The 13,625-nt window shown below is 52.8% G+C and overlaps 1 protein-coding gene across 2 annotated transcripts in view; it reads right to left on the bottom strand.

The window, feature by feature from the left end:
- Window positions 1-1,842: 1,842 nt before the first annotated feature.
- ASS1 (argininosuccinate synthase 1) overlaps window positions 1,843-13,625 on the bottom strand; it is a 52,591-nt gene continuing 40,808 nt past the window's right edge. Inside the window, exons 13-15 of one of the 2 annotated variants that reach the window (XM_022578447.2) lie at window positions 8,960-9,116; window positions 5,021-5,086; window positions 1,845-3,866 (exon numbers count right to left, since the gene is read on the bottom strand). In XM_022578447.2, the coding sequence (XP_022434155.1) occupies window positions 3,821-3,866; window positions 5,021-5,086; window positions 8,960-9,116 (269 nt within the window). In that variant the 3' untranslated portion in view covers window positions 1,845-3,820. Of the gene's footprint in view, window positions 3,867-5,020; window positions 5,087-8,959; window positions 9,117-13,625 lie in introns of both variants that reach the window. The other variant, XM_089913871.1, reaches the window with a different exon arrangement.

Here is a 13,625-nt window from a genome sequence, read left to right as displayed (position 1 = left end):
CGTGAGCCATGGCTGCTGAGCCTGCGCGTCTGGAGCCTGTGCTCTGCAACGGGAGAGGCCACAACAGTGAGAGGCCCGGGTATGGCAAAAAAAAAAAGAATAAGGGAGATCGATACAGCCACTATGGAGAACAGTATGGAGGTTCCTTAAAAAATTAAAAATAGAACTACCATACGACCCAGCAACCCCACTACTGGGCATATACCCTGAGAAAACCATAATTCAAAAAGAGTCATGTACCACAGTGCTCACTGCAGCTCTATTTACAATAGCCAGGACATGGAAGTAACCTAAGTGTCCATCGACAGATGAATGGATAAAGAAGATGTGGCACATATATACAGTGGAATATTACTCAGCCATAAAAAGAAACGAAATTGAGTTATTTGTAGCAAGGTGGATGGACCTACAGTCTGTCATACAGAGTGAAATAAGTCAGAAAGAGAAAAAGAAATACCATATGCTAACACGTATATATGGAATCTAAAAAAAAAAAAAAGGTCATGAAGAACCTAGGGGCAGGACGGGAATAAAGACGCAGACCTACTAGAGAATGGACTTGAGGACACGGGGAGGGGGAAGGGTAAGCTGGGACAAAGTGAGAGAGTGGCATGGACATACATACACTACCAAACGTAAAATAGATAGCTAGTGGGAAGCAGCTGCATAGCACAGGGAGATCAGCTCGGTGCTTTGTGACCACCTAGAGGGGTGGGATAGGGAGGGTGGGAGGGAGGGAGAGGCAAGAGGGAAGAGATATGGGGATATATGTATATGTACAGCTGATTCACTTTGTTATAAAGCAGAAACTAACACACCATTGTAAAGCAATTATACTCCAATAAAGATGTTTAAAAAAAAAAAAGAATAAGGGAGGACAACCTACTATGTACTAGATGTTATGCTAGACCCCTGAGCTCTACTAATACCTACTAACAGCCTGCTCTTCTGTGACTCTGTTCTACAAGTAAAAATAAGTAGTAACATATGTGATAAATAAAAATTCTCAGAATTCCCTGGCAGTCCAGTGGTTAGGACTCTGTGCTCTCACTGCCTAGGGCCCAGGTTTGATCCCTGGTTGGGGAACTAAGATCCCACAAACCACGTGGCATGGCAAAAAAAAAAAAAAAAAAAATCTCTGCATGTCTCAGCAATCTCTGGGGGGAAAAAAAAAGAATACGGGAGGACACAAATCACCAAGGTAAGTAATGAAACAGGGACATTGCTATCAATCCTGCAAACAGTTAAGGATAATAAGAAAATATTATGAAAAGCTTTATGCCAATAAAACTGACAATCTAAATGGAATGGGCAAATTCCTCAAAAGACACAAATTACCCAAAGTTGACCCAAGAGGAAATGGACAACATGAATAACCCAATATAAATAAAAAAAACTGAATTTATACCTTAAAAGCATCCGCCAAGAAAATTCTAGGCCCAGATGGTTTCACTAGTGAATTCTATCAGATATTTATGAAAGAAACATTGCCAATCCTACACAGGATAAATATAAAACACATACCGTTCTTATTTTTAATCTTTTAAAAACGATATTTGGCTACCTAAAGAAAAAATAGCAACATATTGTGGGTTTTTGTAGAAGCAATATATATGACAACAAAAGCACAAACTGAAATGTTCTAAGATTGTATTGTTGTAAGATTCTTACATTACACATGAGACGGTACAACATTAATGAACGTAGCCAATTGTAAGCTAAAGATATATGGATACTGTAGACCCTAGAGAAACCACTGAAAAGACAAAAAGCATAGCTAATAAACCAGCTACTAAGAATACTCAATTAAATCCAACGAAAGGCAGGAAAACAGCTTAGAGCGAAAAACTAAATCTATAAATGGGGAAAGGTTAAAACAGCTATCAATATAATAGAATATTACATAGTTGTTGAAAGTGTTTAAGAGTTTTTGATGAAGAAAACTGTTTATGATGTAATGTTAATTTAAAAGCAGGGCAAAACACTTGCTTTTAAAATACTTTAGGGACTTCCCTGGACGTCCAGTGGTTAAGGCTCCCCACTTCCACTGCAGAGGGCATGGGTTCAATCCCTGGTGGGGGAATTAAGATCCTGCATGCTACGTGGCACGGCCAAAAAGAAGAAAGAATACTTTATCTTAAATAACTCTGCAAAAATATTTATAAGCATAGAAAAATTTGACCGAGAAGAAATTCACTAAGTATAAGCAGTGTTTATAATTGGGTGGTGAGATGATGGGTGATAGTTATTTCCATAAGATTGTGTTTTGTTTTGTTTTTTTAATAAGATGCAGCCAATGACGGTTAAGGACATAAACACACAAAATTTGGGGGTTCAGCCAGGCCAGAGTTTGGTTCTTGCCTCTGTCACTTGCTAGCTGACTGAAAGCTGGCAAAGCAATTCCTCTGCACCTCAGTTGCCTCCTCCACCAAACAGAGATAAAAGCATCTACCTGTGTCGTTCTGAAGATTCAAAGAGATAATGTGAATAAAGTGTGTAGCAAAGTGTCTGGCACAAAGTTAAGATTCATTGAATAATTCATTTGTAACCTTCACAATAAGAGGAAAACAAGTTTTAAAGACAAAATTTCTTTTGAAAGAAACCCTCATTCACGAAGGCAATGGAGTGGAGGTCAGAACCAGAGCAACCAGCACTCAAGGCTTCCCGGTAACAGTGCTTCTGTCTGCAAATACCACAAACTCTCTCACCAGCTTAATTAAGCTCTAAATGGTAAATGGTTATGGGAACACGACAGTGTCTCAGAGAATCCAAGTTAAGAAATGCCGCCAGCTTCCACGAGGCCTACCGGGATGGGAACTGGGATTCTAAACCGGACGCCCACTCTTCCCATCACTCCCTTTTCCCTCTCTGCTTTTCCAGCCACAGGGCATCCCACCACGCCTAAATTCCCTTGTCCTCGCTTCCGGCCGGTTCCCTGGGCCCCATTACTGGGACTGAGACTCTGATTGGCCCAGCTCTAGTCAGGTGCCCAGCCATGGTCCAATCAGATATGACCAAAGGGGGTGGAGTCAAGTACAAACATGGCGGCTTTGGGCCGTGGTTTGTGGAGGGAACCATGTAAGCCAGGTAAACACTCCGCCCCCCCCCCACCGCCGAATTATGTCTGTGTTTTTGTCCTCTGTGCTCAGGCTGCTCTTCTTACTTGGGTTCTTTCTCCTCCTTGATGTAGGACGCTTAAGGCCACCCAGCCACGGTGGGGAAGCCTGGTGTGGTCAGTCGTGGCCACCATTCCCGGGAGCTCACTGCGGGCTGGGGGCACGACTGCCCCCAAGTTTGTCACCTAAACTCTCCTCGGTTTCCCTGGCACGTGCCGCAGGGGCACAGCTGGTAACAAAATGCCAGGCTTCTGGGCTAGGGGCTGACGCGGGTGGGTGCTTTCGGATTCCATGCTTTTTGCTGGAGAGAGGGGTCGATTCTTCCAGATAAACAGGTTCTCTGGCAAAAGGTGGCCTTCGGCAGTGCTTTAGTCAGAAAACACAAAGGTTGGTCTAAGAAAAGCATGATTCACCACACACACCCCACACACACTCTTACTCCTCTTTCTGCAGAAATAAACAAAAGACCAATGTATCATTTTTTTTAATCGTCATATTACAGCTCCTGCCTGCAGCCGGCCCCGACCCCGTCCGTTTGCTGACCACTTCTGCAGGCTCCAGGGGACCAGGGAACAAAGCCGGGGCCTGGCACCCGCACTGCCGGCCCTGGAGGACAAGTCACAACTACAAATTATCACAACAATTAGCGGCTGCACTTGGGAGATGGGCAAAGCGAGGAGGCCCAGCTCCCCATCATCAGAGGTTTATGTGGCGGTGACCTTGCTCTGGAGGCGATGATACTCCTTCAGCCTGTAAACCACATTCAAAACAAAGAAAAATGTAAGTGAACAATGACAACATGCACTCAGTTCAATTAATCCAGGCAGAGGTGGGGTGGCAGGGGCAGCTGTTTGCTAAGATGTGTGTGGAGTTGTCTTTTTTTCTCCCTCTCTCCCTCTCCTGCCCTCCAATCAGGATAATGTAATTAATTTATCTTAGGGGGAAAACATTGCTTGCCATTGTTTAAGACAAAGCGTTAAACTGGCAATGGGAGAAATGAAGAGGCCATTATGAAAACCCCGTGTGTTCGGAGCCATTTAAAAGGGTTTATGGAGTCATAAAACACAAAAGGGGTGAAGGAGGCGGGGAGATGGAGGTGACTGTCAGGCTGGAATCCCTGTCTCTCCCAGTCTCGGCTCCAGGGACGGGAGGCTGGCTCTGAGAGAAAGTGGTTTCATGCTGGGGGCATGTTATCAGCGAGAGGAGAGAAACTCAAGCCCCAGGAGAAGGGAGATGGGGATTAAGAACCCAGAGCTGGACAGACAGGCCTTCTGGACTCAGCCCCACTGAGCACTTGCTGCTAGGCACTGTGCCCTTCCTGGGTGCCAGGGTCTGGGCAGAGTGCTTGATTTCCACGGGCTCAGATCAAACTTTCACTGCACCTGTGAGGCAGGTATGGTTAACATCCTATGATTTCCAGAAGTTCAGAAGGGTTCTGAGACCCAACTGCAGAGGCAGGATTCGAAGCCAGGTCTGAGCGGCTTCAGATGGTGTGTATCACCCCACTGGGCCATGGAGATCCATGGTTCCAGTTAGACCTGAAGCTCCTGTATGTGGACGTGAAGGCAGGAGCCAGCCAGGTGACCTTCTGTGGCTTCTTTCTACCCCTCGGCCATTCCCCTCGCTAACCTGCCCAGGAAAGGGGCTCCTAGTGGCTGGAGAGGGTAGGAGTGAGTGTCAGAGGCGAAGAGCAGAACCCAGAAAGCTGGAGCTCAAGTGCCCAGGGCCCTCTGTTGCTCTTGGCTGTCACAAGTGTGCCTTGTGGCCCCGCAGAGGATGGGAGAAGGCTGGGTCCAGAGCGGGCGCCGAGGATGCGGTGGGTGGAGGGGCAGGAAGGCGGCGCTGGTCTAGGGCAGAGCGGTGGTCAGAGCACTGAGGCCCCGCCAGCGCCCAGAGCTTCTCACCTGAGGGAGTTGATGTTAATGAAACCAGTGGCGTCAGCCGGCTCGTAGCGTCCCTGCGTATTCATGCTGCAGGAGGGCAGGGGCTCGTCAGCATCCGCCCGGCCTCGGCCTTGGCATCCGAGGGACCTCAGCCTCACAGACGCCCGGCCATTTCCTCAGTGTTGACCCGACACCCCCTGCACTTTGGCGTTTCACTCCATTCCTTCCAATTCCGGGAGCCCTAGCCGGGGCCGGGGATCATGCCGGGGCTGCAGAGCAGGGAGCCATATCCCTGCTACGCAAATGGGCGGGTTGGGTCCTGGCCCAGCCAGCGCCAGCCCAGTGAACTGCTCCCACGAACCAGGGCACTGCATCTGTAACCTCAGGACATGCACTGGAGCCAGCTCTGCCCTCGGGCTGTGGAGGGCTTCGACGAGTGCCCAGGAACAGCTGGTGGTGTCCAGTGGCCTGAAGGCCTGGGAGGCCAGGAGTTACACACCAAACAGCCTCAGATATGCGTGATGGCATCCCTCAAGCTGCAGAGAGGCCCCAGCAGCTAAGATCTGTCCATGAAGTCTTTTTCACCTTGTTTGCCCACTGAGTGACGGGCATCCATCACTCTAATCCATCCCCAAACACGGGCACCCGCCCGATGCCAGCTGGTTTCGAAAAGTGCCCAGTCAACCCCTGCTATACTCAATGGAACAGACTTTCCCCCCATCTGCAGTTTCCATCTTCCAGATTCGACAGCCTTCATCTTTCGGGTGTTCTCGCTTAGCTGTGCTTTGGAACCCTTCCCAACCACAGTCAGTCAGGTCCAGCCACCTGGGGGAGCATCCTGGCTCCACCCCTGCCACAGACCTTAGGGCAAATATTCTCACGCTTTGAGCTTCAGTCTTTCACTTGTGAGATGGGGCTCTCAGCCTTATCACTGGCTCCACGTGAAATGATGTAGCTGCCACCTGGCACCAGGTAAGCACTCAGCTTTACTAACATCATTCAGTCATTCATTTACTCAGGTATTTATTAAGCACCTACTACCTGCCAGGCGCTGTGCCAGGTGCTGAGGAAACAAGAACCAGACAGGAGCAACACCCACGTGGGGGGCAGGGGGTGGTGGGGTGGCGAGTGCAGACATAAGCAATCAATCATCCATCTGCCTTCGATAATTACGACTGTGATATGCTCTTTGAGGACAAGTTCAGGGCGCTGTGGTCTCAGATCTGACTCCACGAGGCCACCCTCTGAGCCCCCTGGGTCCCTCCCGTTTCTCACGGGCCCCTTGTTGCGTCCTGCTCTGAATCAGCCCCTTGTCTTCATGTCTGCAGAACTCCAGCCTCAGGACAAAGCAGTCTCAAGGTTCGAGGACAAGGAGGTGGCCTGTCCCCTCAGGAGCCTTCTCCAGAGAGGTGAGATCGGGGAGGAGGGCAGAGGGGTTCTGCCGTTTTTCTGAGACCCTGAGGCTGTGCCTCTGACCGGCTCTTTGTGGACTGTGGGCTTTGTACAACAAACGGGGTCTCTACGCCCGGCTGCCCCGCAGCTTGTCAGGACTTGGGCTCTGTGCCTCCCCCTGCCACGCCCTCGCCCTGACCTCCAGGGGACCTTGAAGCTGGAACTCCCACGCTCTCAATGCTCCCTCCTTTTCACCTCCATCCGCCCCTCCAGGGCTCAGGTGGCTGAAGCCACCACGAATCGACTAGCAAGCTCCCTGTAAAGGGAGAAGATGTCAGACATCCGAGGGGCTGAGCTCGGCACCCCTCACCAGGCAGGGGAAAGGCTGGACCCACCTAAAGCGCTTTTGCAGACCTTGCTGGGGTGATAAACGAAGCTTCACATGACCCCGCCCTGTGCCTCCACACCCCCATCCCGAACCACCGCACGGCTTCGGACTCCTGGCCTTGCTCCCGCTGTCTGAGGCACTCGTCCCCTTTGGAAGGGCCCCTGCGCTCAGCCCAGGGAGAAAGCAGGGCTTGGACCCCCTTCCTGCTCCCCGCGTGCATCCGTCCTTTCACCACCGTCTCTCACGAGTCGAAACAAACTCTGCTGCCCCCTTGCCCCCAAACGGGCCCTTCAGACCACCCCAGCAGCCCCTGCAAAGAGAGGCCCACATCCAGGGACAAACTTGTCCCACGGGACTGCTGAAGTACTCCCAGAGGTGTTTCTCGGGAACCGAAAAACCTCTTTTAAAATTTGTGGTTTCGGGGGGTAGGGGGTACCGGTGGAGAAAGTTTACAATGATTTTTTCTTTTTTTTTTTTTTTTTTACCTCCCCTGACGGTCTACAGAAAACCTCTGTGCTTTTATTTTTGTTCATTCGAGTGGCTCTGACCTGCTCTATAATTACGGTACTTTCTACCTACTGTGCCGCGGCATTTCCAGTTCTGCTACCTCTCGCGGTTTCCTCGCTGGTCCCTGTGACGCTGTCACTCAAGGGCTTTCAAGTCAGCGATGTAGAAATCAGAAAGAAAAGGGAAATGGTCGGAGACACAGTGAGAATAAATGCTCCTGCTTTTCTCTCTTTTTTTCCCCGTTCCCTTTTTACTTTATTCATTTAATCTCCCTGAGTGAGACTGTAAGGCTTAATGAAGGGTTGGACAGATTATTAGAGGCTGTTGATTTGGAGGGGGAGGGAAGAAAGAACCAGAGAGAGAAAGAGAGAAGATAATTTGACATTTACCTCGACTGATCTAAACTGATTCGGCTATATTTATGGCTTCTAAAGTGTTTAGGAAGATTGAAGGGGGGAGAGAAACGCAACACAGCAAAAAGAAGGGAGAGAGAAAAATAATATTGACCGCTAAACAAAACTCATACTGTAATTCCTGACCTGCTTCCGGGAGGGGAGAGCTGGCCTCAGCCTGAGCCAAGCTGGACCTGGGACTTGTATCAGGTGGGGCTGCCTGTCCCCACCTCTTGTTTGGCCAGGTGAACTCCAGAGGGAACACCTTGCTCCTCGGTCAAGGCCAGTCTGTCATTCAGGATGCAAACACAGGTGCAGCTAATAGGCAACTGCTACCTAGGACCCAGCCCGCCAGGGCTCCCCAGCCTCTCCCGCGTCCTTTCAGCGCCCTCAGCCTGGCCCGTCGGGAGGCAGCTCCTCAAGGTTCCCTCCTGGCTCCCTCTCATCCAGCTCTGCCGCTCCCCTGGGCTGTCTCCTCTTGGCCCCATCAATCCAGTGTCCTCAGACCACGTTTCTCCTCAACTCTAGCCCTGTGTGTCCAGTGGCCGACTATAGTTCTCCTGGCCTATCTCAAAGAAAACTCATCCTGCAGTTGTCCAAATCCAAATGCATGATTTCCACCCCCCCATTCCCTCAACTCGGTCATCGCCACCAAAGTGTACCCAGCGGCTCATGCCAGAAAACCCAGGGTGGTTCTGAACTTTTCCATCTCCCTCCCCATCCAAGCCCTTTCAATCCCACCTCCTACATATTTGCCAAATCCACCTGCTGCTCTCTATTCCCAGAACCAGCGGCCTGGTCCAAGCCACCAGCATGTCCCGTGGGGAGCCCTTGTGTCCATCCTTGCCAGGTTCTTGTAGTGCCTGGGATGTTCTGGGTTCTTCCAAGGCTCAGAACCTCTGCACAGGACAGTCTCTCTGGAAACTCTCCTGCCCCCTCTCCACCTGGTTCACTCCTTTCTTTTGGAGACCAGCTCAGAAATGACTTCCATGGGGAAACTTCCCCACACCCCCGTTATTATACCCAGCCCAAATATCCTGTATCTCCCCACAGCCCAGCACCTCCTTCCCTAATCCTGCACTCGGGTGATCCTTTGATTGGGGCCTTTCTCCCCATCTAGCCTGTACATTCCATGAGGGCAGAGGTGGTGTGGATAATCTTCAGGACTGTCTCCCCCATACCCTACACGTGCCTGGGCATATCTTTGCTGAGAAAGCCAGTCGGAGGAGATACTGGACATGAGGGTCTGTGCCCAGCTGGGGGCAGGGGTGGGGCGCCTACCTCACCAGCTCCTCGTTGTAGAGGGACAGTGGGGACTCCCGGCCGAGGATGTACACTTGGCCCTTGAAGACGGATACCCGCACTTTCCCTTCCACGTGCTCCTGGGACTTGGCGATGCAGTGGCGGACAAATTCACACTCGGGGCTGTGCCAGAAACCTGCAGGGAGGAAGAAGCGAGTGTGCCGGGGAGGCCCACCGTGTGCCTGCCTTGGGCCAGGACGTGGGGAGGACTGGTGTCCAGGAAAGGCACCCTGTGCCTCACCCCGTCATGGCAGACGTGAGCCTGGGAGGGCAGTCCCGCATCTGCCTTGTTCACTGTGGAGTTCTGGCACGACATGCGCTTGTAAATGACAACAGTGAGGACCAAGCCTGCCTGCCCGTCCTGTGACCTTGTAGGGCTCCTGGGGGTAAGGAGGCATCCTCTACACCCTGCAATGCAGTCACCCCCTAAGGGTCAGGGGGAGGGGATCTAACCTGCTGCTTCACACCACAGACGTTCAGTGGTGAAGGGGCCCCGTCCTTCGCCCACAGCAGGCTCAGTCTCATCAGGGCAGCAGACCTCAAGCAAGACTCAGACATATGTTACCGGGGCCGAGCAATGGGGGTGCCCAGCTGGGTGGTGGGTTTGGGGTCAGAAAGACCAGGTGTGTGGGGCCTTCACCTCTCTATGCCTCTGTTTCCCCATCTGCTGAGGGGATGACACTGCCTCGCCCTCCCAGGACTAGCGGGCTTATTGTCCATGGAGGCCCTGGGCTCAGGGGCTGCTGTGAACGCTGCTGGGAAGAGCCCCACCCCTCAGGATAGGCAGACCCCTTGGAAATAAGTGACCTGTCTTTAAAATACTGCTAATATTTTCACGCGCGAAGATTTCTACAGATGAAGCACCCGCACCATGCCGAGTTCTTTACCTGGGCCAGCTCTTCGAACCCCCCCAGTCGCAGGAGAAAAACCTCTCTTAGCCTCTTCCTTTTCTGCGTGAGGAAGTGAGGCTCAGGGAATTTGAGAGACTCTTCCACGATCACACAGGCTGTAGTGGGGGGCCTGGACCTGACCTCAGTCGGCCCCAGTTCTAACAACTGTGCTTCATATGATCATTTTGGAGCTTCCCCGTCTACACCTGCGACATCCCCGAGCTGCCTGAGAAATGCGCTGCCCCCATCCCCCGTTACCCATATCTGTCCCCCAGATCCCTCAGGCCAAAGAGGGCCGCGTGCTCAGTCCCCCGTCTGCCCAGGGTCTGGGCAGTGGCTCCTCTCAGCTTCTGCCGAGGGCAGGGGGGCCGTGGCCAGGGTTGGGGGAGGGACAGCGAGAGGGGTAGGGTTTCTCTGAAACGGAGCCGGGAAGGTGAGCCCACCTGGGCAGCTGTGGGGCCAGGTGGTGCGCGATCTCCTGCCCTGATAAAGGGCCGGGTCAGCCCCAGCTCTGCGGCTATTGTTGGAAGCCCTGGCCTCCAGGGGCACCTGCTGAGGCCCTCCGTGGGAAAGGGGAGCAGGCCTTCTCCACGACAGGTCCGGTGGCTTCCAGACGTGGGGGAGGGGCGGGCAGGGAGAGAAGGGGTTGCGTCCTCGCTCTCCGATGTCCTGCCTTTTGAGTTCACCTCTGGTTCCACCTTGACAAGCCACGTGATCTCTTTGTGCCTCAGTTTCCTCATTTGCACAAGGAGGTAATACTAACCATTCTCTGGGGGGGGGGGGGTTGTGTGGATTCAGTGAGAGTTTTTGCTTTCAAGATTTGAACATGGCCTCTGCCAGCCCTCACTGTATACAGGGAGACAGACACCCAGAGAGGGAAAGAACCTTTCCAAAGCCACACAGCGAGATCCAGAGTGCTCCTGACTCTAGCCCAGAGCCCCGTGGGAGGGCACACTGATGGCCACCCCCCACCATGCCCCAGTGGCTCGGCCATCTTTGTAAGTCAGGATAATTAGACCATTAGGTTCCTAGGCGGGAAGAGAGGTGGGAGATGGAGCCAGAGATATGGGGGCAGAGACCCCTGTGGGAGTGCCTGGCCTGGGCTTTATCTCAGGATCTCTCCCCTCCCGCCATGGGGGCCTTGTGCTCAGATTTCTCTTCCCAGCAGACCCAATCTGGGGTGGAGGGCAGTGAGTCCTGAGTGCCGCCCTGGGGAGAGCCTGTGTGTCCCAGGCTGGGGGATGCACAGTGGGTGGGGCCTGGAGCTGGGCCGAATTCTGTACTAATCAGGACGACAACCCTCTGTGCATTATACCCATTTTACTGCTGGAGAAACTGAGGCGAGGGGAGAGGTGAGCTATACCCCCCAAATGAGATGGGTCTTGAAGCTGGGGTCATGCCAGAATGACCCTGTGGGGTGAGGCCAGTGTGCTCCTGGAGGGAGGGGGTCTGTATAAACCTCATACAGGCAGATCAGGAAACTTGGGGATGGGGTGAGAGGAGGGGGAGACAGTACTCACAGTAGTCAGGGCAGCTAGGAGTGGGACCAAGGCAGAAGGGCTTCCCCGGGCCTCCGTCTCCCTGGGCCCTGAGACCACAGGGCCTCCGAGGAAGCTGAGTGCCATAGCAGAGTGGTGGCTCTATAACCGGGGAGCTAGACAGAACGGAGGAGGGACCTGGGCCTGTGCCCTTTATTTTACAGGAAGGGAAACTGAGGCTCTGGGAGGAGACAGACCTACTCAAGATCATAAAGCCAGCCAGAGGCAAGGCCCCATTCTCCTGCGTCCATGCTCAGAGACCATGCCAGGCAGTGTCCTGGAGGCTTTGTAAATATCCATGCATTGAGGCCTCACTATAAGACAGGCAGAATTATCCCCATTCTTCAGATGTGGAAACCAAGGCACAGGGAGGGCAAGTAAGTTGCTCAAGCTAATCCCTGCTCTGTAGCCTTTATGCATCCCAAATGTGAGAAATCCCATCAAACAGACCGACCCTCTGAGCTGTTGGGGGATGGGGACGGGCTGCTGCCAGAGGCCGACCTTGACATCTGTGGGAGCCTGGTCGTCAGAGGCACCTGGGCGAAGTTACTGTTAATAACAGCTACCTGGGAGGAGCCTCCACTCTGAGATTTTTATTTCCTTTTAAACCTAATCACTGTAACATTTGGGGATTTAGAGGGCTCGGTGGGTGAGAGCAAGGACTCAACCCAGGCAGCCTGGCCCCACACCAAGGGCCAAGCTGTGCTCCTGACACCCAGGGCTGCCCTGTGCACACCACTGCGCCCCTTGATCACCCCTTGCTAACGGCCCCAGCCCAGCTTCCTACCCACCTCGGATCTGCTGGAGTGGCCGAGAACTTGGCCTCTGAAGCTGGCCTGTCCTGGGCTCCAAGCCACTTCTCAGCAGCTGTGAAACCTTGGGCAAGCATCTTCATCTCACCTCTGTGCAGCTAAGATTAGACAATACACGTCAGTGCCCAGCTCAGGGCTGGGCAGCAAGAGAGGTGGCAGCCGGGCTTCCCTGGTGGCGCAGTGGTTGAGAATCTGCCTGCCAATGCAGGGGACACGGGTTCGAGCCCCGGTCTGGGAAGATCCCACACGCCGCGGAGCAACTGGACCCGTGCACCACAACTACTGAGCCTGCGCTCTAGAGCCCGCGAGCCACAACTACTGAGCCTGTGCTCTAGAGCCCGTGAGCCACAACTACTGAGCCTGCGCGTCTGGAGCCTGTGCTCCCAACAAGAGAGGCCGCGATAGTGAGAGGCCCGCGCACCACAATGAAGAGGGGCCCCCTGCTCGCTGCAACTAGAGAAAGCCCTCGCACAGAAACGAAGGCCCAACACAGCTAAAAATAAAGTAATTAATTAATTAAAAAAAAAAAAAGAGAAGTGGCAGCCGATCTAGCGTGGGGAGGGAGGCTGGCGGCCTGGCCCCCTCTCGGCCTCCATGGATGCCCCCTGAGCAGAAGCAGCCCCGGCCAGGTGCTGTCCCCCCATCGCAGCCTGCCACGTCTTAACGACTCTCGCCACTTTGTAACCAAAATCCACCTTTCAGTGTGGAAACCCCGCTGAGCAAGAGAGCCCACAGGAGACAATGTTATTTAAACACCTGTCTGTACCTGGGAAGGGGGGACTGGGCTTCAAAGCTCCTGGGAACAATGGGAGGGAAAAATAATGCCAGCCAATAACCACCATGTCCCCTTGAAATCCCGAGATGAGTTCCAGCGATTAGGAGGTTTCAGAGGAAACAAAACCTCCGAGTGGGGGACGAGGGGAAGAGGTGAGGGCGGTGGAGGCTTCTACCAGGCAGTTACTATTACTATTAACTTTCCTGGGGTCCCTCTGACATCCAGGTCCCCATAGATGGCAGCCTGTCCCCCCCAACAGCTCAGAGGGGCTGTTCGATGTGATTTCTCAAATTAGGGAGATGTTAATGTCATAGAATAGAGTCAGCCCTTTCTGGAAAGGGCCAGATAGTAAATATTTTAGGCTCTGCAGGCCACGTGGCCTCTCTAGCAACTGCCCTGCTCTGCCAGTGTAGCTCTGAAGTAGCCACAGGCAACACGGACACGAATGAGCAAGGTGGTGCCCCCCAAATGACTTATGGACACTGAAATCTGAACTTCCTGAAATTTTCACGTGCCATGAAACAGTATTATTTTAAAAAAAATTTCCCCAACCATTGAAGAATGTAAAAACCAGTCTTAGCTCATGGGCTGAACAAAAACAGGCAACGGGCTGGATTTGGCCACCCCTGG

Source organism: Delphinapterus leucas, chromosome 6, assembly GCF_059928025.1.
Source record: "Delphinapterus leucas isolate spDelLeu-1000000601 "Yukka" chromosome 6, BTC_Dleu_Yukka2, whole genome shotgun sequence".
In the NCBI taxonomy this organism is placed as follows: Eukaryota; Metazoa; Chordata; class Mammalia; order Artiodactyla; family Monodontidae; genus Delphinapterus; species Delphinapterus leucas.
This window is presented reverse-complemented; position numbering and strand designations above follow the sequence as displayed.